We start from the raw sequence: 25,063 nt of genomic DNA on the forward strand, positions 1-25,063 counted from the left end.
ACCCTGGGGTAGCTGGGGGCTCAGTTTGAAGACCACGAATGTAACCCCACTCCCATTCTACAGAAGGGGCAGCTGAGGGCCAAAGGAGACAGGACTTGCCCTGGGTTGTTGGCAGCAGGTAGAACGTCTCCATATGTCCTTGCCCCTCTGTCTTTTGTATTTCAGGGGTTACCTGGACCTGTAGGAAACCCTGGCCCCAAAGGCAGCCGGGTAAGTGGGACTTGGCAAGTGCCACCCGGCTGGAGCCCGGGTGGGCATTAGCTGTCCCTCCAGTGGGCCTGGTGGGAGATCAGGGTTGCAAAGCCTCCACCCAGGGTCTGCTGGGGGGGTTGGGGTCGAGGCCTCCCACCTGAGCACTCCCTGGACCACAGAGGGGCAGCAGGATGGCCATGTCGTAGGGAACCCTTAAGCCAGCTTGGTCCCCATGGCTAAGTAACTGGGAAGCAAAGGTCTGCTGGGGGCTCAGCCATGGTCTAGCTGCTATAATCAGGCATTTGCTTGCCGTGTCCCCCAGCACATCCCAAGCGCTAGGGAACTAAAGCCTGGGCCAGTTTGTCCGTCCCTGGAATCCTCAGAGGCCTCTCTCCTGCTCTCACCTGAGGACGGGGGTGGACCACCCTTTTTGGAGGGCAGTGCTGCCCGATGGGTGAACATTGCCTGGGCCTGGAGACTGAAGGAACATCTGCTCTCCCCCTCCATCAAGGCCCCTGGAACAAACCCTGAGTAGCTAGCAGCCTCAGTTTGCCCATCTTTTCAATGGGAGTGATGGCCGTTCCTACCTCTGGCATATGGTTATGGGGATACCAGGAATTTAGAAGCAAATAGCGCTGAGGAGGGGCCACCAGATGGGGCCTCCTGGGTGGGCCGTGGGGCAGCGGAGAAGGTTTGGGCGAAATGAATGGGGGTAAATGGAGTTTGGAAGACTAAGAAATGATCTGCTGGAATTCTCTCTTCTATATACAAGGCAACTGGGTTCATGGTGGGGATCCGACGGCCCCAGTTCCCACAGCACGCCTAAGGTGGGGATGGGATGAGGACCCAGGTATTTTGAGGGCTGGGCTCTCTGCCTCTCAAAGAACGCTCAGCAAGTGGGTCACACAGTCCTGCGTCAGGCCAGGTCAAGTGTGACGCGTCCTCCGCGCCCGAGCCAAAGCTATTTATGGCTGCAGTCTCCGCCCGAATCCCTGGAACTGATGGGCGGCTGTTAGGAGACCGACTGGGAGGCGGGGAAGTTCCCCAGGACATCATGATGGTGATGTTGATGACGATGATGGGGTGGGGTAGGGGTGGTGGAAGGCAGCGCCCGAGGAGGCTCCTGTCCTAGGATGCAGGGCCTCCCTCCTTTCCTTTATCCAGCTGTTCCCACAAGCTATGGCCCCAGAGGGGCCTCCTGAGCCCAGGGAGAAGGTCTTCCCAGTTCAGCCCCAGGTCTCTGATCTGCCAGGAGGACAGGAGGAGCGAGACAGGCTAATGACATCTGGGGCTGCTTGCAGTATGCCATGCTGTGGCATCCTGAGGCCACATGTGGGGAGATTGCTGGTCTGGCCCCAGCACACCCGTCTCCAGGGTCACAGGGTCCTGAGCAGCCTGGGTGAGCCGGGGCCACTCAGACTGCCCTCCCAACTCTGCCACCACCGGCCTCATGTTTATGAAGTAGGCAGAGCGCAGGCTTGGGGGCAGGGTGACTGCCTTTGAGACCTGCTCTGCCATTAACCCGTCATGGGAGCTTGGGCACATCACTGGACCTCTCCAAGTCTATCACCTGCAAATCTGGGTTATAAACCCTTCTTGGAAGGATCGGTAAATGTCACTTATTAAGATGATGCTGAGAAGGAGGCCCTATGACCTCTTGAACTTCTAGAGAAGGAGAAATGGTTGTGAGCCTGCGATGGTTGCTTGTTTGTGGGAGAGAATGTAGCAAAGTGGTTAGGAGCCGGACTGGGAGTCAGATCACTTGGATTCAAATACCACATTCTGCTACATTCCAGCTGTGTGACCCTGGGCACGTCACTTCACCTCTCTGGGCCTAAATGGTCTCACCTCTACAGGAGGCTGACTAATAATTCCTACCTCCTGGGGGTATGATGAGGGCGCAGTAAATGCACTAATGCTTGCAGAGCACTGAGAAGTGGGCCTGGCACATAGTTTGTGCTCAGTCAATGTTAGCTTTTGTTATAGTTCTGAGTAAGTCATTTCACAAACATCTAGAGAGTACGGTTAGGGATAGGCACCCTGGGCTAGGCCCCTGCTCTTGAGAAGCTCCCAGGCTAATGAGGCCATGAAATGTGGACACCACTAATGAAGATATAGAACAGGAAGTGGTAAATCTGTTAACTGAGGTGCAAATATGGCGCTGGGGTGGAGGGAGGAGGTGACTTCTGGTTTGGGGCGTCAGGGATGCTGGCCAGAGGAGAGAGCCTCAGAGCTGGGCTTGAAAGCGTTTGCTGTGCAGTCGTGGGGGTGAGAAGGGCCTGCCTGGCGGAGGGCACCGCGTGGATAAAGGCTGGAGGCGGAAAGGCTGGACTCCACCCCTCACTAGTTGTGCTGCTTTCTCTCCAGAGCCGTAGTCTCCCTTGCTTGGTGAGGGGAGGGTGGGCAGTCAGCAGGGGCCTCGGGAGGGTTGGACACAGTGGCACACGTGCTTGCGGGATGCCAGCACGCCTGGGTGGTAGCTGCTGTCACCGCCGGACGCACTCAGGGGCCCAAGGGTGGATTCGAGCCCCACGTCCATGTGGGGCCTTCGAGGCCTAGAAGGAGGCACTGCAGAAGCCGAGAGCGCCCGCCAGCGTCCCTGGGGGTGGGTAGGGCTTGGCGCCACCCTAGCATCTAACCCGGCAGAGAGCTTCCTTCCCGCAGGTCCCAGAGCCCCCGGCGCGGGGCGGGCCTCCCCCTGCGAGCGCCCGCGCCCTTCCCTGGCGTGAGGGTATGTGCCTTTGGACTACATCGTGGAAGCCAGCACCATGCAGTCCATGGGCATATACACTTGCCTCAAGGCCTATGTCATCGAGGAGCTGCCGGAGCCGCCAATGCCTCCAGCGAGGAAGAGGAGCCGGGTGCCGGAGGGCAGCGAGGGGGGCTGGGCCGGGCCAGGCCCGCCATACCCCACCACTCGGCCCCTCTGACCTCCCCTCTGCTCTTTCCTAGGGCTACATTGGACTCCCAGGGCTCTTCGGCCTGCCAGGGTCCGATGGAGAGCGAGTGAGTATGCCTTCTTTGTTTACCTCCCACCCGGCCACCCCGTCTGCCAGGTGCCAGTCTGGAAAAGTCACCGAATGCCTCCTGGAGGAGGTGCCCCGGAGTTGGATAAAGGGACAAGTCAAGGCAAACGCCTTCCTGACACAGGGAACAGCATGTGCAAAGTCCAGGACATACGCTGACGTGGCGAGTTTAACAGCACGGTCAAAGCACTGAGTGTGAGGCAGGAATGGGGGGAGACAGGCTGCGGGGGGCACCTGGGAGCAGTTATACGGCACTCAGGGGCCAAGGTCAGGAGAGGGACTCTGTTCTGAGACCGTGGGGAGCTTCTGAAGGGCTTTCAGAAAGTGAGAAACGGGCTCATTTCCTATTTCCGATCAAGTGCCTACAAGCTACGGCCCGTGGGCCAGATCCCGCCAGGCACCAGTTTTGTAGAGCTTTCCGGAACACACCACGCTCATCTGTTTATGTGTGTCTGTGGCTGCCTTTGCTCCCACAGGCCTCCGGACCTCCCTCTCTGTTCCCTCCCCGCCTGAGCCCGTATTTGGGAACTCAATAGTAATCTCATCAACAAGCTGGGTAAAGAGGATCTTAGGGAAACAGAAGGAGCATTTATCGAGTGTCTGCTGAATACCAGGGCACTGGGTGCTTTCCTTAGGAATCTCCCCAGCTCACGTCCATGCGGGCCCCGACTCTGTAGCCTCTGAGGACCGCCCATCTGGTGTGCAGATAACTGGAGCCTGCTGTGTTTGTGGACCAGACGCCAGGCCCTCTGTGACGTCCTCTTGTGGGTGAAAGAGGGGCTGGTTTGGGGCAACACTGCTTGTCTCCTGCTGGAATCCTGTCTTGACTTCTTCCCTGTTTCCCCCTACAGGGTCTGCCCGGCGTTCCTGGCAAGAGGGGCAAGATGGGTAGGCCGGTAAAGATTTTCCGTGTCTATTACGCAGATTCTATGGGTGAACCTGACCTCCCACTGGCCACGCGGCCCCGTCCACCCGCGGCCTGGGCATTCTTCACTTCTCTCTGCTCTGCCCTTGCTCTGCTTTGAGTGTGTGGGTGTGCGTGGGGGGCTGTCTGGGCCTCGTGTCCTGCTGCCAGAACACTGACTGGGGCTGAGGGCTCCCATGGATGCTGGGCCCCTCTGGGATGCAGCCTCTCTGTGCATCCAGCAATTGCCCTGCAATGTAGTTCTGTGTCTGGGGGCGGGGGTTGTCTGGGTCATGAGTGTCCTTGCTGGGGCGCCTGCTCTAGACTGGGTCTAGACTGGGTATCTGCGCTCCTGTGTCAGAGAGCACTCAGGCTCCGTGTTGTCCTGGTGTCACCTGTTTTACTCGTGTACACACAAGGTCAGAGAGCAGTGGGGTGTTGGGTAGACCCACAGGAGGCATGCCCACAAAAGGGGCTGAGCAGGAACCCCGATCCACCAGGTCAGGCTGAAGGAGACCCAGGGCTGTAACTGAGGCATCTCTCTTTCTGGCCCGGCCCATGCTGGTGGCTTAAGGCTCTCTGCTGCCGCCCTGCAGGTCAACTCCTAGGCTTGGAACCATCCTCAGCTCCGGGTCTGGGCGTCCCTTTGCTTGTGGTTGATGGAGAAGGGATGGTGGGGGAAGAGGTTAGACGGTGAGAGGCAGCTGGGAGGGAGCCAGGAGCACCCAGGGTGGCCCAGAGGGGGTTGTCTGTGATTCTAGGGTTGGCATGCGTGTTCATGGACACCTTACCTGTTGTAGTCTAGGGATCTGGGTCATCTGGGGGCCAAGTGGGGGATTCAGAGAAAAGCAAGACCCAGGTCCTGACCTCAAGGAGCTGACGGAGGGGGCACCTAGGACAGTCCGTGGTTGGCAGCCGCCCTGTGCCTGAGGGCCGATATCTGACCCTTAGATGTAGACAAGGAGCAGCAGCGCCTGATGCTTCTGGCCTCAAGGCAAGGACTTGCCCAAGGTCACACAGCCAATTGTGAGGGCTGGCTTGGCCTCTGGATCTCTTCCTCAAGCCAGGAGACCTTTGGCAAGGAAACTCATTCATTCATTCATTGAAGTTGAGTGTGTGCTATGGACCAGGCACTGTGCTTGGTGCTGAGCAGTGAACAAGACGAAATTCCCATTCTCAGGGGCAGACAGACAGACAGACAGTGACTGAATGGGGGAATGGAGGGTGAGTGGTTGAACGTCAGGTGGTGCTGAGTGTTAAGATGGAGTAGGGTAGGGGGACCGTGAGTACTTGGGGTATGGGATGTTGGATAAGTTGGCCCAGGAAGTCCTCCTCTCTTCTTGAGAAACCTGAAAAAGGTGAGAATGGGAGCCATGTGGCTCTCTGGGGAAGAGCATTCCAGGTTGACGGAACAGTGGGTGCAAAGGCCCTGGGGTAGGAGCATTACTGGCTCTGAACTGCAGTTTTCCCATATGAAAAATGAGGATAATAGCTTCTAGCTCGTGGGGTCATTGTGCTTGTCAAATAGTAAGAACTCGATATAACAGTGGCATTCACTGTTTCTATTTGTAGTTGTTTGGGTGGCCGAGGCTCTCTCTGGTCTGTATGACTTTGAGCCAGTGGCTTTACCTCTCTGGATCTGTTTTTCCAAAGTTTAAGTCGCAGAGTGGGAGCAGTTGACTTACTTAGAATATCTCAGTGGGGCCCTGTCCCATCACCCAGGCCTGCCTCCAATGCTACCCATGGGGGATTTGCTCAGACTCCGTTCTGGGAGCCCCACAGAGGGCCTGGCATTGCCGCTTTACAGATGAGGAGATTGAGGGTCAGAGGATGAATGACTTGGCCAAGGCCTTGTGCTTCTGAGAGTCAGAGCTGGGTTAAAATGTAGCAGCCCGAGCTTTTACCTCTTGTCCCAGGGTGTGGCACTAGGGACAGCACTATAGCCAAAACAGACCAGAAAAAAAAAAAAAAAAAAAAAAGGCAACACTTACTGAGGCCCTTTTACCTGCATGGTATTTGAACCACATGTGGTTCTCCCATTGATTCTTTGAGGTAAGGTTGATTATACCTATTTTCCACACGAGGAAACCGAGGCTTCAAAGCCATTTGCCCAGAGACCCTCTGAGGACTTGCCAGACTTAAACCCCCCTAACTTACAGCTCATTTCTGCTTCTTTGCTCCGTGCCTTGTGCCTTTAACTTCCTAAGATTCCACCCTGCCCTCCATGATGGGTGTTCCCTGGCAATGGGGTGTCAGGCGTGAGTGCGAGAAACCGACCCCATTCTGCCAAACAGCCCCATGGCCACGCAATACCCCTGAGGGCTGTGGAAGTCTCCTTGACTCTGGTCCAGCTGACATGGCCAGCAAATGGGCAAGGTCTGCGTCGGATATGATTTAATTTGTATGGAATATACTTCATATCACTGAGTCCCTAGGGCTTTGTCTGTGCCTTTGCCTGGCCGCCTAGTCTGCTGTGCCCTTGGCCCACACGCTGCTTGAGCAGACTTTAGGGTCATCCCCCTGTTATGTGCTCCTGAGCCCTTGATCTGCCTGATGGGGTTGGGGGCTCCTTGTGAATGGGTTTTCCTGTTGTCAAAGCTTTGGGCCAGGCGATTTCTAGGCACTTATTAACAAGAGGAAATGTCAGGAGAATGAGCTGAATTCCCTCATGCCAGATCACAGCTGGCCTCATTTCTGGCAGGGCTGGTGATGATTTTGCTGTAGTCCATTTCTCTCCAGCAAGCAAAACCTTAGGCCCGTGCACACGGCCTGCTCAGTGTCAGGCTGGGAAGGAAGGTGTGTGGGAGTCTTTTGCTGATGGGAGCTGAGAAAGACAGCGGAGGTCAGAGCACATCAGAGCTGCAGGAACATTAGTGATGATGTGGCCCAACTTCCTCATCAGACAGATAAGCAGCCGTATCTTGGAGAGGCCAGTAACTTGCCCAAGGTCACACAGCAAATGGGTGGCAGAATCAGGACTTGAACCGAGGACCCTTGCTTGTTCGTGCAGGGTGCTCTCCACATCACCCGTCTCCTCTCTGTGCTCACATCTTCAGCCTCTGAAGGAAAACTTAGACCGCAGCTCTCATCTCACATCACCCGCTGGAAAGTGAAATGTGTTGTGGCTTCCTGAGGAGGGGGCCAGATATAAGATGTTACAAAGTTGGCTGGAGTTGAAGGGGTTTCTCCCAGGCTATCCCGGCTTGTCTGGGGTACAGTGCAGTGACACGCACAGCTGGGGACCGAGCCATGTCTTTCAGCCAAGGGTCTCTCATGGGGCCTAGGAAGACGCCGCAGCAAATCCTCTTGTCCGGCACCCTGTGGCTTCACTATCAAGCCCGCTGGAATGCCTGGCAAGACCAGCCCCTGCTCACAGCTCCTCTCATGGCCTCTAGCCAGGCCTGCCAAGGCTGGTCTTGTGTAGTGATTCAGGCGGGCAGACCCTAAAGCTTAGAGCTGGAAAGGCCCAGCCTTGGCTCCAACTCCCTCGGTGTGTGGCTTCGGGATAATTGGGACTTGTCCAAGGCCACATGCCCATCCGGGTTGGGACAGGGCTTCTCACGTGGTTCAGTATTGACATCAGGCTCTTTCCACTTCTCAGCCTGTGGGGAACAGGGAGCAAAGTGGTTTTCAAATGGGGAAACTGAGGACAAAGCAGATGAAGGTTCTTCTTGGTGGTGATGCTGTGAGCTAGGGCTGTGATCCCCAGGGTCCCAGACTTGAGCCGGAGCTGCCCCAGGTCTGCTGGCAACCCTGGAATCCTGCTCTCCCTGCCTCCGTCCTCCTTGCCCGCCGAGGTGACTATTTGTGGGTGGATTCCCAGGTGAATATCAGAAGGCAGGGTGAGAAGATGCTCAGCCTCATGAGAAGAGGGTGTTGGATCTCAAGGGGTCTTTCCCTGTTGGCACACTCAGAGAACACGCATCTTCTAGAAGAGAATACAGGCTGTTGTCAAGTGCAGTAGGAAGGATGCAGGTCAAACCTGTGCAGGAACCTCCTGACTTTGGAGAAGGTAAACCCTGTAAAGAGGACTCCAGGGTCCTTCTGCAGACTCTTCCTAGAGGTTATTACGGATTCCCCCTGTTGGTACCGAGCCAGCGTGTGATGACGCATTAGAGTTTACCAGAGGCTGGATTACAAACACCTCACCTCTTCCTCAGCCCAGGGGGAGCTGGGCAGGTGAGTTGTCAGGTGGGTGGGACAGGGCTGACCATCTTGCAGGCCGGGGGGCTGAGTCTTCAAGATGTAGCAGGACTTCTGATCCTGGAGGCTGCATGCATCCCTGCGCCTACATCCCACCTTCTGGAGCAGACCGTCGGGTAGACATTGGCTGCAGGCAGGGGTTAGATGAGAGGGCTCTCAGAGGCCCACTCAGCCTCCGGCATCCTGCTGCAGATGTGGTTATGAGGACCATTCCTTTTTCCTCGTCTATTCCTCTGAATTGCTGTAGCCAAGAGAGAATGTGGAGTCTCGCCCTGGATCCTGGTTCTGTCTCCTCCTGGGCCTTGTTCTGCTCAACGTACGAGGCATTCAGTTCCCCAGGGGGGCCCGACCTGGCAAAGTGGAGAAACCACGTGGCTGGGGCCCGGCAGGACGCCGAGCCCATTCCTTGGGCCTCGGGCCAGCCTGCTGCAGCCAGGAGCTCAGGCCTGCACAGGAAGGTCCTGCTGCCGGCTGGGCCGAGAGTACACGCCATGCACAGGCGGGCACGGCCAGACAGAGAGAAGCAGGCCGGGTGGAAGTTGTGGTGCATGTTCATCTCGGCGGCTGCCCCTCTGGGATCCAGAGGAGCAAGCGTCAGGGCCGAGGGCAAGTGTCGGAACTGGGATGTGTTGCTCAGGGGTGGAAGGATGCAGCAAGCTAGCAGCTTGATGGGGCCTTGGGCAGGTTCTGCGCCTCCAGAAGGAGGTGCTGAATGTAAGGAACACCTAGGGTCTTTCCATCCTAGACCATCTATGATTATTCCAATCATAGATCTGTTCCAGCTCTTTTAAAGCCCTTTTTTCCAACTACTGTGTTCTTAATTACCCTAGAGGCCATCTGCTTGGTTTCTCTGAAGGAAGGGAGACAAGGTGGAGACGGGGATGAGGCCACCGAGCACGTACAAGCAGAACCAGTCCTGAGCCTCAGTAATGCTGTTCCCTCGAGAGACCACAAGCTTGCTCTAGTCTGTTCTGTGCATTCATGGTCCATTCGTAGCTAAGAGATTGGGCTCTGGAGTCAGACTGCCTGGGTTCAGATCCCAGTTCTGCTATTCCATAGCTGTGTGACTTCAGACAAGTTCCCTAACGTCTCTTGACCTCAGTTTCCTCATCTCTAAGATGGGGCCAATAATAAGCCCTCTCTCATTGGGCTGTTAGAGTTTGCAGTTTCTGTCATTGCTGTCACCCCCCAACCCCACCCCGTCGTCACCCACTGGCTATACTCAGGCTGCATTTTGTCCACATAAGTGCCTCTCTTGGGGGTTTTGACCATTCTGATGGTCTCTCCCTTGCTTATGCCTCAGAGATGTGCCCTCACCTTGCTGCTGCCTCCATGTGCTGCCAGGGACTTGCCCGGCATCCAGCATCTTGGTTCATTGTCTCAGTACCCCAGTTGTACGGCAGAGAAAAAGCGAGGCTTGGAGAGGCCTGTGGGTGGTAGAGCCAGGATTGTCACTGGGTTGCACTGGTTCTAAAGCCTCACAGGGGAAGCTGGGCCGGCAACTGAGTCTGAGAGGAGTCCTTGAGCCAACCTGGAGTGGCCCTGACTGCAGACCTGTGGGTTTGAACCTGCCTGGTGGCTGCTAGGTATGATTATATTGGTCATCGCAGCCAGGATTGGTGCCTGGGGAATGCTGTCAGGATCTCTCTCTTCCTGGTGGCAGTGGGGCCGGGGGGCGGGCATTCCTGCACCTCAGGGAGCAGGCTCCTTCCTCCCAGGCCTTGTCCAGGGATTGGGCCAAGCTGAAGGATTCTTAGAGATCACACTCCCCCAGCCTGAGCAGGACAGAGGCTCAAGTGAGGGTCTGCCTGCAGTCACACAGTCAACCTGGAGGCGAGCCCGGGCGAGTCTCCAGACATTAAACTTGGAGAGCAGAGCATGGACTCCCCAAATTCTGCTCCTTGTAGGCCACGTGGAGTCAGCCAGGTGCCCGGCTAGACAGCATCCCCCTTGTCACCTGAGGGATTGTCCTCTCTTACCAAGCCCCCAAAGGCAGAGGCAGTAGCTCAATGCCTTCTGAAGCCTTCCCTGCCCACTGCTCACCCAGCTGATGTCTCCTGCCACAGGAGGTGAGAGGGCTCTCTACCTTACAGTATGCCTGAGAGGGGCTGGATTGGAATTTGCCAGGGGGACTCCAAGGATGTGGGAAGAGGCATCTTAGATACGGTCAGATGTAGCCCCACAAAAACTTGATCTGAAGGTGCACACAATCGCACACGCACGCGCGCACACACACACACACCCCTACCTCTGCCACTCTCTAAAACCAGTCAGGCACACACTGGAGCAGCTTCTGCATGCCAGGATTTGCCCATGCTCAGCTCTGCCACAGACTTGCTTTTTGTCCTTGGTCAAGTGACATTTCTCTCTGTGAGCCTCAATTTCCCCATCTGTTAAATGGGACCAATAAATAACCTTTCCCTCAAGGGTGAATGTCAAAGGCAAGTAAAGTTTTGCATACAAAGTCACTGGCTTGGCCCAAATCTCTTTAATATGTCCTCGTTTCCTCCTTTGGGTGTCTGAATGAAGCCACGCCTCCTATACGGTCCATATCAATGCCTGCCCTTCCGGTCCATGAGGGCTTCCTGGCAGTGGTGGGATTTGAGGGGAATAGTATTCTGGCCAGGGCAAGACAAAGGCCTAGATGCACACACAGTTCAAGGTCTCTTTGCTCAGCCAATGTAGACTTTGTAATTGGTTTGGGTTTTGTTTTTAGCTTTGGTCTTTTTAGTTTAATCTACTTACTGGATTCCCCCAGTAGCGGTAGCGTTAGAAACCAGAAACAAATTATGCTCCATGAAGAATCTTTACTGTTTGAACAGCTCAGGCATCCACTTGGTCAGAAAAACATGTGCTTTGTTTTTCATTAAATTTCCCTGGAAAAACAGTGATTTGAATTCAAGGAGGGGAGAACAGATTTCCCTGAATTCCAAGCTTGAGGACTTGCTTTTCCTTTTGAAGTCGAATGGAGTTGTTCCCCCTCCTCGGGCACCAAAAGCTTCCCTACAGCTGATGTTTTTCCAGCTGCCTGTGTCCCCAGAGAGCGTGGAGTGGGGTCACGGAGGGGGCGAGAGGGCCAGATCTGCCCAGGCCAGGCCTCCGGGCTTCTCTCAGCTGCCAAACCTCACCTGTGGCCGTGGTGCTGATGTCCCCTATCCATGTGACTCTGTATGACCTTGACACGTACCCTTTCAGAGCCTCATCTTCTTTATCTGTAAAATGAGGATTAGCTTTTGAAGAGCACGTCACAAAAATGGCAGAAGGTCTGAGCTGGGAAATGCTGCAGAGGGCTTTCCTACTTTGACCAATGGGGAAACTGAGGCCCACAGGGGAAGGAGTGACTCTTAAAACTCTCAGCAAGTCAGTGACTGGTCCAGGCCTAGACCCAGCTTCCTGACCCCAGACTCCATCAGGACGGGGTCTCAGCATGGGCGCTGGCATTTCCATGCCGGAGAGCTGGGTACTATTTTCTTTTCTGGGACTCTGAGGCCATGAGAAGAGGGCTCCCTGGCCATGGGCTCCTCCACAGTAGCTGGTCCTTGGGATGTTCTTTACGGGGAAAGTTTGTTGAGGGCCTGAGGTGACTCGGGACTCCACAGCCTGCCCAGATCCTGGAACCAGGGAGTGAGGTGAGACTGCATGGACGTGTCCTGTGTCCCCTGGGGGTCTGGGTCAAAGCCGCCAGCTGGCATAAGCGCTAATCTGCAGTTGTTTGCCCTCTCTCATGCCCTCAGGGGTTTCCTGGAGACTTTGGGGAAAGAGGCCCTCCGGGACTGGATGGAAACCCCGTAAGTATTTCATGTCTTTGGGTACAGGAGAGAGATTTGGAGCAAGCACATAGCAGGTTTTAGGAACCTAAGCTTTTAGGTCAGCCAGCCGGGCCACCCATGAGCTGGGTGCTCCTGGATAAACTGCATGATTTCTCTGAACCCCAGGGTCCTTTCTGCTATGGATGCCCTGTGTACCCCCTGCCGCCAGGAGAGCCTTCCAGCCCACTGAGCCCCAGGTCCCAAAGTCCTGGGCTATGTCCCATCCTAAAGGACTCAGGAAGGTTCATGGGTCACTCTCCACTGGGGAAGCCAGAGCTGCTGTCATCTTACAAAGCACCAGAAATGTTTATGGGATGGGGCCTGGGGAAGCAGATGGTTTGCAGGCCCTGTATGGAGGGAAGAACCTAGTTCTAAAGAAATCTCCAGCATAGGCATGTTTATAGCGTTTGTAAATAATCAAGGCCCATGAAGGAACCAGGTCAGCCTGCCCTGGGGAGCTGAGCCCGCCTCTCCCTTCCCGTCCCAGGCTCCAGCTCCTGCAGGGGGAAGATTGTTCTCTGCCTGGGGGTGCAGACCATGTCCAGAGCTCTTTGGAACACCTGCCATGCCCCCCCAGTTCTCCTGGGGTTTCCCGCCTGCACAGCTGTGCCCAGCTGTGCCAGTGGCGGAGATGGCTGCTAGATCCATACGTAGCACTTGATTATGTGCTCGTGTCAATTCCACAAATGCTCCCTGAGCCTCACCCGGCTGGGGCTGACATCTGGGCTCCCTGCGGGGCTGAAGCCCTGGCCTCGGAGCCAGATGGACCTGGGTTTGAGTCCTGCTGCACTGCTTGCCAGGCGTGGAAGCTTGGACAAATCAGTTCACCCATCTGCATCTCGGTTTCCTTATCTGTAAATCATGGGGATCCGATGCCAGCCTCAGAGGACTGTTGCGAGAATGAAATGAGAGAGGGCAGGGAGGTGTTGGGCCTATGAAAAGCGTTCACTGGATGGAGGGGTTGTAAATATTAGGTAATAATGGGGCACGTCTCCTGCCCTGGAGGAGCTCATGGCCATCTCCCTAGTCCATTGCACGAGGTGAAGTTGAGATGGGTGGGATCAAAGAGGTCGTCCCAGGTGCTAAGGAGGAGGGAGAGAGAAGCAGGGAAGACTCCTGGAGAAGATGGCGTTGGAATTGGGATGAGGAAAGAGGTGGGAGGACACTCCAGGTGGAGGAAAGAGCACTGGCAATGGTACCGAGGTGAGAAACCAGAGTCTCTCCCTCAGTGTATCAGTTATTGGATTAACCACTATAACATGTGATGTCATCCTGGAAGTGCCCTTGGGGAGGGGCAGGGATGTCTTTGTTCTCATGGCCCAGAGGAGCAGAAAGAGGACCTGATGAGTGACCTTGAACAGGTCCCTTCCCTTTCCTGAGCCTCGGGTCCTTCATTTTAATGCCAAGGCTGCTTCCCCTCCTCCTCTTCTCCGTGGCTGTAGTAATGACCTCCCGTCTGGGATTGCACAGATGAAGGAAGACAAACGCCCTGGAGGATGTTGGTTATTACTAATCACCATTTCTAGAGACACCTTTGCATTTTGAGCTTGCTCCAGACCCCTCTACCTGTCTTTACTGGTGCAAGCAATTGAAGGTCCACTTTTTCTTTTTTTTTTTTGCGGTACGCGGGCCTCTCACTGTTGTGGCCTCTCCCGTTGCGGAGCACAGGCTCCGGACGCGCAGGCTCAGCGGCCATGGCTCACGAGCCCAGCCGCTCCGCGGCATGTGGGATCTTCCTGGACCGGGGCACGAACCCGTGTCCCCTGCATCGGCAGGCAGACTCTCAACCACTGCGCCACCAGGGAAGCCCTGAATGTCCATTTTTAGAGATTTGAGAAACAGAAATTTGCACACTGCCACACACGGCCACATCTCCTGACTCCCAGGCAAGAGCTGTGCAGCCTCTCAGAGGCCCTGGGAGGTGGGAACCGGAGAGCCTCCTTCTGGTGGGAGGTTGGGGTGGGGGGGGGGTTCTCTGAGGGCCCCCAGCACCTCCTGGCTGAGAGAGAGGGAGGCCAGCCTGGTGGCTCTTGGCTTGGTGCCCTCACCACTGTGTTATTTCCTTGAACTTGACCTTGGGAAATTGCTTAACCTTTGGAGCCTCAGTTTTGCCGTCTGTAAAGTGAGAGCGAAATGAGATCTGGGTCAGGCAGCCTGCGCATCTTTATCGCCACGATCAGGATTCTGCCCGTTCTCACACCTACGGTTGGAAGGTACTGGATTTGGAAATCCAACCTCCCCATTTTACAGATGTGGAAAGCTGATGGCAGAGGGGGGCAGGGTCTTGTTCAAACTCCAGGCCAGGCTCAGGAGAGTCAGGAAAAAGGAGTGGTCGGCTCCAAAGGATTCCACCAGGTGCCCACGTGGAGGATGGTGTGGAGGGCGTGGCCTGGAGAGAGACAGGGCAAGTAACCACCTTCGTCTCTCTTTCTTCGCAGGGAGAACTGGGCTTACCAGGGCCCCTAGGAGTCCCTGGCCTCATTGTAAGTACACAGATGCCTGGGGATGGGGAGGGCCAGGATGCCGGGTGTGGGGAACAAGACACAAGTCCCCTCAGAGGAGCTGGGACAGACAAGTCTAGGAAGGGGGCTCAGGGAAAAAAGGCCTGCTGTGTGGCTTCAGATGGATCACCTACCTTCTCCCAGCCCCTTTCTTCATTAGTTAAATGAGTATGGGTGCTTGGAGCATGGGACTGCCATGTACTTTCACACCTGCTGCCTGTCCATCGCTCTGCAGCAAGGTCTAAGCAGGTGGTAGTGTGCCCATTTGACAGGTGAGGTGCTTCAGGTCCAGACAAAGGAAGTGACTGGCAGAGGAGCTGAGGCTCTGGGCCATGCTGGACAGTCTTCTCCATCCTTTTCAGAACACTGACTTTGGAGCCAGACCACCTGAGTTCAAGTCACAGTTCTGCCACATCCTGGCTGTGTGACCTGGACCAATTCACTTACCCTCTCTGAGCCTTAGTTCCTCATCTGTAAAATGGGTATGGTGGTAGAATCCTCTTGGGGTGCCTGTGAGGATTAAATGAGGCATTGCTTGTACTGTCTTTGGCACAAGGTCTAGCACTCAGTAAATATTCATTTATTATAATATTGTTAAATATTCTTTATTGTTACTGTCTCCTGGTGTGCCCGGGACCTAGAGAGGCCTGTACTCGGGGAGGTCAGAGGCAATCGGACCTCTGACTCCATCCAGGTTGGGGTAGCCTTGTGGAGTGGTGCTATTAGCCAAAACCATGGCTCCCCACTGGGCCTTCAGAGGCTTAGTCTTGACCTTGGGCCTGGCCTCAAGAGCCAGTGACAGGCCCAAGCCTGGGAAATGAGTCTAGGAGCTTCCCTGAGGGTCTGATGCCCCCTCTCCTCTGTCCTTGGGGTCATACCTCATGGGGTGTGAGTCTGAGGGGCTTACACAAGTAGACCATTCCCTAGTTTCACAAATGGGCTGCCAGCTTTGGCTACTCCAGCAACTGTGCCAAGAGATTCTGTTGAGAAGGAGGCTGGAGAAGGCCCTGGACAGTTGGGGGGCCCCATTGTTCAGGGGAGACCAGTCCTGGGAAGAGGGCCCAGAGGTTCCCATGGGCAATGTGCTTCTGCTCAGGTGGGTGGGAGCAGAACCAGGGCAGGGTCGGGGTGGAGGTCAGATCAATCCTGGCCTCGCCTCCTCTGGGCTCTGTGGTCTTCAGTTACGGCCTCACTTCCCTGAGCCTCAGGGATCCACTCTGTAAGATGGGATCTTCGCTCCTGCTCTTGTTAGGACCACAGACACACCCGGTCCAGTCCAGTCAAGTGGTTAAGAAGGTAGACCCAGATCACCTGGGTTCAAATCCTAGCTCTATCACTCATTTAATTGCAATTCCGAGCACATTTTTTACCCCTCCCCCCCCCGCCCCTGTGCCTCAATTTCTTCATCTTTAAAATGGGAATAATATTAGTACCTAACTTGGGAGAATGTTGTGAGGATTTAAGGAAACTAGTACATATATAGTGCCTAGTACATAGTAAGCACTCAAGAAGCACTAGTTATAATAATAATAATAAATTTAATAATAATCATAATATGAATGATTTTACTATTACTTGTTAATAATAAAGGACTGTTAATATGTAGTGATTCAGTAGTAGTAGTAGTAGTAGTGTTTTACACACACACATAAGATATTTTATGCCTGGTAGCAGCCATCTGGAGTGCTGCATTGAGAAAGATTTCAAAGTCACACTGGAAATTAGTGGGAGAGGATGCTGCAAATTGGTGATGTCTGCCTTGGCTTGGGGTGAGGAAGTGTCAACACACGAGTCATACATTTGTCATCCCTGATGTCCTTTGCTGAGCACCTGCTTTGGCACAAGGCACTGACCTGAATGCTTTGGAAAAAGAAATATCTGTGATGAGTGTTAGAGAACCTGACGTTAATGAGGATCTCAGAAGTCTACTGGTCCAACCTTCTCTGAGCTCAGCAGGACTCCCTTCTGGAGCATTTTGGTCATACGGTCATTAAACTCCAACTTGAACACCCTGGTGTTGGAAGCTCCCTCCTGTGAAAGCCCGTCCGCGTTCACAGAGCTCTCATGGTGCAGGGTTTTCCTGTGTTTTGAGCCCAGCTCATCTCCCTGCCCCTGGGAGAGGCTGTTCAAGACGTAAAGATGGTTGTCGTCTGTTCTTCCCAAGGCTCCTTCTTCAGGCTATATGATCCCCATCCCCAAAGCGTTTCTGAAGGGATGTTTACGTATCTTGGCTGTAATCCTTGGCATGTGTGCCTATTTGTCATTGTTGGCGCCCACTAGGTTGGATCCTGAGAGGGGCAAGAATATTGCTTGGCCAAATGCGCGCAGATTCTGGAGACTATGCCGTCATAGCCCTTGGCCTTCCTGACTCTTTACAAAGCTCTTTCCCACCGATGCTCCCCTTTGCTCTCCACAGTTAGGGCTGCCAGATAAAATATAAGACGCCCAGTGAAATTTGAATTTCAGATACAATATTTAGAACACATTTATACTAAAATATCATTCATTTGTTTGATTGTTTATCTGACACTCAGATTTTAACTGGGCATCCTGTATTTTTATTCACTCAATCTGGCAACCCTGTGCTCAGTATCTCTTAGGAGAGTCCCATTGGGCAGATGGGCAGACTGAGGCCCTAGGTCAAGGTCACACACAGGGCAGGAGAAGATGGAGGCATGATCAGAGGCCATGTCCCCCAACTCCTAGTTCAGGGCACTTCTCTTCCTGCCCCCCTTCTGAGGGGCCTGAGCTAGGGGTGAGCCCTGGGTGTCCCTGCATTTCTCAGGCCCTGCACCCCCTCATGATCCCTTTTCCAAAGAGCTGCTGTCCACCCCCACACCTCCAGCCCGCCTTTGCCTTATGTCTTTCTCTGGCCACTTTCAGTCTCGCTTCCTGTTTTTAAATCCCCTTTGTTGCCAAGGTAACATTCCTTTTTCCTTGTGCCTGGGGGTGCCACAGGGCTAGACCTGCACCCACCAAATCAACACCAATCTCCTCCAAGCCAGTGCCCTCTCCCACCCAAGGCACCCACTCCTGACCTGGATTTTTGGGGACAGCAGCTTCTGTGCTTGGGGGAAAAATTGCTTCCCCAAAGAGTTGGAGAGGAAAGGAATTTTCTAACCAGGAGCTAAAGGGAAGAGGGATCGTGAGTCACATACGGTTTTCCAGAGGATGTGGGTTTTTAGCTGAGCAAATGGGAATTCCACATAGTGATAATCATTTTAGTGGGGATTCAGACTTATACAATGCCTTCTGTCTAGTCAGCTGAAGCGATTTGCATGCAGACTGAAGTCGAAACTTCCACTGTCCCCTGGGTCCTTGCAGGCGGGAGGAAGGGTGAGGGAGGACAGATTAACATGTATGGAGCTTCTGTCTGCTCTGTGTGTGCTTGACACGCATTAGGCTGGGAGCCTCGAGATACTTGAGGCGGGCGGCAGCAGCCTGGTCACCCTCATGAGGAGGCTGAGTGGAGCCTGAGGTCGCCAGCTAGGGACTGTGTGACCCCAATCTCATAAGCCGCTGGTGGCCCTCTGCAGAGACAGCCTTGAAACAGCCCCCTTTGAGTAATTGAAACCCTTTGGCTGGGCTTCAAGCAAAGTGTGCCTTGTTTCCAGAATCTGCTCAACAAAGAAAATTTCTGTCTTTTTTTATTCCGAGTGACACAAAGGGAATTTTGGCTTCTCCATTTAATGAGACCTAAAGAATATGTGATCTGGCCAAATGCCAGCATGTGGGATATAGTGGACAAGTCTACCATACTCTGTTACTAAATGATCATCTGGCTTTATTTCTTTGTCTGGAAATCAAGGTCAGGAACCCCACTAGCTGGCATTTACCAAACCCTCGTGTGCTGGGTCCTGTGCTAGGTATTTAATTATCATAGCAGGCCTCTGAGTGGGAAGTGGGATTACAATTGTACAGTCAAGGAAACCGAGGCTCAGAGAGGCTGAAGCGCCTGCCCGAGGTCACCCAGCTGTTAAGCTGGAGCTCGGTCTGTGTTTACAGCTCGTGAACTTCACCGCTGCGTCTAGTTCCACACAACTTCTGTGCTGAATGGAGAGAGTATGTTAGAGTGTTGACTGAGCAGTGCCAGCGGCTGTTGTGTGTGAGAGATGGTGCTTATTAAGACCACACAGGAGCCGGGACTGGCCACAGCTCCCAGGTCCTGTCCCCAGGCTGCTGATCCCCTATCAGAGTTTCTGGAAAGAGGCCTCGCTGCCTTAAAAGGCAGCTCCAGGCAACACCGTGGCCAGATTTTAACCTGGAGGGTTTGTAAGTGAGAGTACTGTGCAGGTTTCTTTTTCACCCACTGGTTTAGCCACTTTTAGTGAGGGCTTCCTCTGGGGCATGGGACAGGCAGTGGCCACATAGGCACCCGCGTCAGTGGTCATGGGTATGGAACAGGCCATGAGCAAAAGCCAGGTCAGGCTCAGACATGATGGCAGGGGCCTGACCTGGCCTGTGGGCTCAGGGAAGTGATGCTGGGGGTGAGGGCAGAGGACAATGTGAGCTCAGGGCGGAGCGCTCAGTATAGGAAGCAGTGGCCAAGGATGACCCGGCTGCAGAGGGACAGCAGGGCAGGAAGGTAAGGCATGTGCGAGGGAGGGAGGGAGGGAGCTCTGCCAGCACCCGTGAGGGTGGGTGATGGCAGCCCCCTAGGTTTTCTTTCAGGGGTCCTGGGCAAACGCCAGCCTGGATGCCTGCCGGCACATGGGACGCCAGAGTGGGGCTCTTGCCTGTTTTTGAATCTCAAGCCTGTCCTCACACCCTGTCACTTATGAGTGAGCGCCATGAGGAAAGGCATCCTTGGGTCCTTTATTGGAGTAAACAGAGTCAATCCCAGGCTTGTGAGCATGGTCTGTGGGCCAAGACGGACAGACAGACCTGTTCTGGCCCTGCCTGTGTCCCCTGCTTGTTGCATAGTCTTGGGTTAGTTGCTTCACCTCACTCTGAGCCTCAGTTTTCTCATCTGTGAAATGGAATGGCACTAATGATGGTGCTGACCTCGTGGGGTTACTGTGAGCAGTTGGTGAGCGTCTGAACAGAGCTGATGAGACTGGGAAGTGTCTGGCATGGTGCCTGGCACACAGTAGGAGCTCCTTCGGTGGTCACAGATGTGGTTGGTTGGTTGTGTTCTTGGTGGGAGTCAACGAGCTGAAGGGCAAAGTGTGTGCAGCAAGGTCTGGGAGTTTAGGCGAACGTGGGAACACGTTCCAGATTACAGGCATTACTCACTGTTCTTTCTCGTGGGACGTGATGTGTGTCACTTGGCCAAGCTGCCCACGACAGTATCAAGCGCGGAGCAGACTGGTATCTGCAGGCTGAACTGGGGGGAATGTGGCCTGAGGTTTTCTCTGTTCTCCCCCACATGCTTTTACAGTCCAACGTGGGGATCCTGCCCACATGAAGAAGACCTGCCCTGAGCAAGTGGCCACCTTCTCCCCGTGTGCCCTCCAGTCAGAGCCCCTTTTCCATGGGTTCTTGGGTGGGATGCCACGCTGGCCCTCGCCTCCACCACACACAGACCCCCTTAGAGAGGCTCGCAGGGGTGGCACGCACACGCCGGGCTGTGTGATACCTACATGGGCGTCGGCCGGGCCTGTACTGAATTCACCCTCCACACAAGCCGCTGTCAGGTCTGGAAGGGGGAAGAGAGAGCCTGTGTTCCCGGAGCTGCTGGCTGGTCCTCTCTGCTCGAGGCCCCGGCCCCCATTGGAGCCAACTGCGCTAGCAGGGCCTAGTCTGTTTATTTGTGCACCACGGGGAACGCTGGGTGGCCACCCCTTGCTCCCTTCCTCCAGGAAGAGAGAGGGAGTGGGGAGCTGCAGCCAAAGCCTCCCGCTGAAACGCTCTTCTCTAAGGGGCTGGCTTTCCTTCAGTCCAGCCTCTCCCTGGCCAGCAATCCTGGCTTCTCCTCTCCAAAGATTACTTCAGAATTGCTTAGAAGCTCTGGGGACAGACTGCCTGGTGTGAATCCCAGCTCTGCCCAGCTCTGTGATTTGCTCAAGCCCTCGCCTCGCAGAGCCTCAGTTTCCTCATCTGTAAAATGGGGAGAGTAGCAGACGGATCATGAAGGGCTGTCGTGAGGAGTAACAGAGTTGAGGCATGTGAAGTGTGTAACACAGTGCTTACCAGCCAGTGTCGTTTGTATTGCTATTATCACCTGTTAAACTGAGAGCCCGCTTTCTTAATAAGATTACTTGATGGGAACTGAAAGCAGAGTTCCTTGGCAAAGGCTCAGCTAGGTTTGGTTTGACCCAATCAGGTGGGTTCAGGGGGGCAGGGGGTGAGAATCCGCATTGCCTCAGCCAGGCCTTGCCATTGCCGTCTGCACTCCACGTGTTTCCCTCTGTCTCTCTCCTGGGGACATTCCAGTGCACAGGCTACGCAGGAGTCAGCAGGAATGTGATGTTTCATTCTCTGCCGGTCTCCCTCTGAGCTGTCTCCAGGCAGCTCCCACAGGAACCGATTCTTGAACCTGGCCACCTGGAGCAGCCTTTTTTCCTCAATGCTTCAGAGCATTTGTCAGGGGCCTCTGTGGAGCCTGATTCAGGGATGTGGGAAACTGAGGCCCAGAGAGGTGAAGCACATTGACTGGCCTCACACAGCAGCCAGACACTCAGATCGGTCACAGAGGATAGACAAGGGAGAGAAGAGGTTATTTCAGGGGCTCCCTTTCTCTGGGGGAGGGCTTACTGTGATGGCTGTGGCTGAGGGCAGTGGTGATGGGGGAGGGCAGGAAGTGAGGACGAGACTTCAGGGAAAGAGGGTGGGCTTGTTTAGAGAAAATCCATTCACCCCTTCCCTTTAGACCAGGGTTTCTCACCTCAACGCTATTGACATTTGAGCCAGCTAATTCTTTGCTGTGGGGCCTCCACGGAGATGCCAGTGGCACCTCTTCAGTTGTAACCACCAAAAATGCCTCGAGGCAGTGCCAAGTACTTTATGCATGTAAGTCAATTACTTCTCCAAACAACCCTAGGAAGCGCAGAGTATTAGTCCCTGTTTTAGATGAGGGAACTGAGGCACGGAGAGGTTAACCCCCGAAATCACACAGTGAGTGAGCAGCGGAGGAGAGGTGGGACAGGTGGTCTGGCCTTGACATACCCTCACTGCCTCCCGGCCTTTCCCCAGCCCTTAGTGAAGGGCCCCCCGTGAAGGGAACGTGACTCTCCAGGGTCTAGGAACTCCTCTGCTCCCGCCTTGGGAAGTCTGATCTGATCTGACGCTGGGTCTCCAGCCTGTGGTCCAGGACCTACCCGCTGATCTTAGTGTCCTACAGGGTCCATCTGCTCCTCGGGTGTCTGTGATTGACAGCCCCACTCCTTCCTTGCTGCTGTCCCAAGGAGATGGCCCAGCTTCTGGAAGCAGAAAGTTCCTGCCCCTCACTAAGCTAGAGGAGTCGAAGCCTCTGTGTGTGCTTATTTAACCCTCACAACAGCTTTCAGGGCGAGGGATCATTATCCCCATTTTATAGATCAGAAGATCGAGGTCCACAGAAGCCCAGTGAAATGCCCTGAGTCCCTTAACTAGTATGGGATGTAAAGAATCTAATATGAGGTGGAAAGGAGTGGTGAAAGGGGCAGCAATCAAGAAATGAACTTGGGAGAGGTCCTCTGTGAAATTCACTCCGGTACTTCAGTGGAGATGAATGTGCCTAATTACAAGATCAACCCAGGGGGATTGCGTCCTCGAAATCCTTCCCAGGCCAGCCTCCCGTGAGCCACCTCTCATGGCGTCCTCTTCTCTTTCTCTTCCCAGGGCGACATGGGAGCATTGGGTCCAATTGGCTACCCAGGACCCAAGGGCATGAAGGTAAACAAGAGCTGTCCCTTAATTCGAGTCTCATCACAGCTGGGCACCCCCTGACTCATTTCAGCCTGGAAGGAAGGCTACCCTGATACGGTGTTGGGGGGCACTCAGAGGGGGGCTGGGGTGGAACGTGGCAGATCAGGGGCTCCGTGCTTCTCAGTCCTGAGAGTCGGTCATCGTCCGCATGTCATTTATGCCAGACATCTTCATTGGACAGCAGTCCTCCAGCTGAGCATGAGTCAGACTTGGTTCTGGACTTCAGGGCACTGAAAGTCCAGTGGGGGCCGTTACCAGGAGCACAGAAACTCTATATAATGGCAAGCCAGTGAGTTCAGGACATCCCTGAGTGGGATGGGCGTGCAGGAGAAAGGTGGGCTAAAATTGCCCGGACCACGTTCCAGGGATGATTCCATTTGGCCAGCAAGCGTGTGACACGGCTCATGAAGCCCATCTCTCCCCATCAGCACCCTTCTCCCCTGGATGTGTCCAGAGCACTGCGATTCACAAGTCAACTGCCCCTTCTCATGGTCCTTCAATCCGCACCACTGCCCTTTGGGCTGGGCCCTCCAGCACGGGGTCTTGCAGCAAGCCAGTGTGTTTACGCCAGGGCTCTTGACTTGTGGGGTTTTGAACGTCCCTCACAGCTGAACCCTGGCCTCTGTCTTGCAGGGACTGATGGGAAACGTGGGGGAACCCGGACTGAAAGGTGATAAGGTGATCTGAATACTCCCTTATTGCACTGTGTTTTGTCTGCATGCGAACCCCCTCAGCCTTGACGCTGCTGCTGGTTTCTTGCCAGGTCTACTCCCCTGCGCTCTTACTGCCTCCCCTCTGGCCCCGCTAAATCTGCACTCCCCAGCTTCTTCCTTGTTAACTCTGGGTGGGACCCAGGCTGATGGCTCTGGAGGCATGCAGACCTTGGCAGACAGAGTGTGGGGGGCTCTCGAGATCCGGGTCGGGGGTAGGGTAAGGCAGGTCTCCGAATTTGGGGAGCAAAGCTGAGGCCAAAGCCACAGAACACGGGCTGGGCGGGGAGGAGCGGTGCTGAGATGATGGGCCCCAGGGCAGGGCGGATGGGGGGTCCAGAGACCCCTCCCAGGCATAGGAGGAAACAGATACGCATCAGCCGCCCAGGTGAGAAGAGGGAGCCCCATCCCGGAGTCTGAAAGTGCAACAGAAAAACCAGGACGGGCCCCTGAGCTCCCACCTGCTTTCCTGCCAGCTGCCACGTGCCCTCCGCAGCCCTGCTGCTGAACTGACCTCGGACCAAACCAGAGCTGGAGGTGGGTAGGTGGGACCCCAGGGCCCAGCATGGGGCAGCACTTGGCCTGGGTCCTGCAGCATCTGAGCCAAGAGACACGGAGGGCAGGGAGTGGTGCCCCTGTGCTCTGCCCTGTGGCCATCTCCCTGCCCTCCCCTCTGCCTCAGGGAGTGTGGGAGAACTTCTGGCAACATCCCAGGTTCCATAAACCTGAGCCAATAAGAGCTGCTCAGCTGCTCCCGGGGCCAGGCTGCCTCTGCACCTGTCTTCAGGTGACTCTGCTCCTCCTAAATCCGAGGAACAGGAACAGGTACTGGCGCTGGGCCTGCTCTGAGTGCTCTGCGGGGCTTAGCCCGGGCATCCTCCACCCCTCTGTGAGATAGGAAGCTTGCCGAGCACAGACAGCTGGTAAGTAGTGTCAGGATTTGAACCCAGGCACTGCCGACAGAGACCTCCATCACGAAGCAAGACAGGTCGGAAGGGCAGAGCCAGTGAGGCCCTTAGAAGTCACCTCCTCCAGTGCCTACATTTCACAGCCGGGGAAGCAGGCCCAAAGAGGAGAAGAGACGCATCGAAGGAAACTCGGTGATCTATTGGAGCCAGCCCAGACCCTGGACTCAGAAAGTTAGAGCTGCTGGGCAGAAATGGGCACCCCAGATTGTGTCACCCACTCCCACCCCTAGGTACCTAGCCGTGCGGTGCTCAGTCTTCTCATCTGTTTCCCCCTTTCGCATCTCCTCCCGTCACGCCCAAGCCCCCAGCTGCAGCTCCCTCAGCCTCGCCGACTCAGCTCTGCCCCCTGGCTCTGCCCTGCTGCCTTTGCTAAGCCCCCTCTTCCACGGCCCTCGCTCTGGAGATGCAGGGGCTTTCTGCTGGAGGTGGGGCTTCCCCACAGCTACCTGTTTACCCTGCGGTGTGAGTCGCCAGCACTCTGGAAATGTTGAAGTCATGGAGGAGGGGAAGGAAATGGGGGAAATAGGAATGTAGGCAGGGAGCTTTTTATAGGCCCTTTGCAGAGCTGGCCTTCAGCTCACTGTTTCTTCAGCAACATGGCAATCAATGTGTTACACAGAACTCGGCTGGCTTGCTGACCGCTGGTGCCTGGGACATTGAGAGAGGTGAAAGCACTGGAAAAAAAAAAAAAAAGAGGAGAAAATTATTTTCCTGCTCGTAGATCTCAGGAAAATCAAATAAGTCTTAAGTGTTGAAAAAAAAAGAAAACTAAGAAAAGCAAGAGAAATCTCTTTTCTGCCCCTTTGGCTGGGGCAGGGTCTTAATATTTTGGGGGTCGGGGTTCGGATCATCCCCTCTTCACTCCCACCCTACCCCCTGGCCCTCCCCTGGGGTGATGGAGA

At 54.9% G+C, this 25,063-nt stretch overlaps 1 protein-coding gene across 1 annotated transcript in view; it reads left to right on the top strand.

The window, feature by feature from the left end:
* The window catches only part of COL27A1 (collagen type XXVII alpha 1 chain), a 144,875-nt gene that overhangs the window by 48,884 nt on the left and 70,928 nt on the right, over positions 1 to 25,063 (top strand). The window contains exons 15-21 of the mRNA XM_089912648.1: positions 166 to 210; positions 3,145 to 3,198; positions 4,070 to 4,114; positions 12,060 to 12,113; positions 14,573 to 14,617; positions 22,397 to 22,450; positions 23,117 to 23,161. Coding sequence (XP_089768774.1) covers positions 166 to 210; positions 3,145 to 3,198; positions 4,070 to 4,114; positions 12,060 to 12,113; positions 14,573 to 14,617; positions 22,397 to 22,450; positions 23,117 to 23,161 — 342 coding nt within the window. The remainder of the gene's footprint in view (positions 1 to 165; positions 211 to 3,144; positions 3,199 to 4,069; positions 4,115 to 12,059; positions 12,114 to 14,572; positions 14,618 to 22,396; positions 22,451 to 23,116; positions 23,162 to 25,063) is intronic.

Source organism: Delphinapterus leucas, chromosome 6 (assembly GCF_059928025.1).
Source record: "Delphinapterus leucas isolate spDelLeu-1000000601 "Yukka" chromosome 6, BTC_Dleu_Yukka2, whole genome shotgun sequence".
Lineage (NCBI taxonomy): Eukaryota > Metazoa > Chordata > Mammalia > Artiodactyla > Monodontidae > Delphinapterus > Delphinapterus leucas.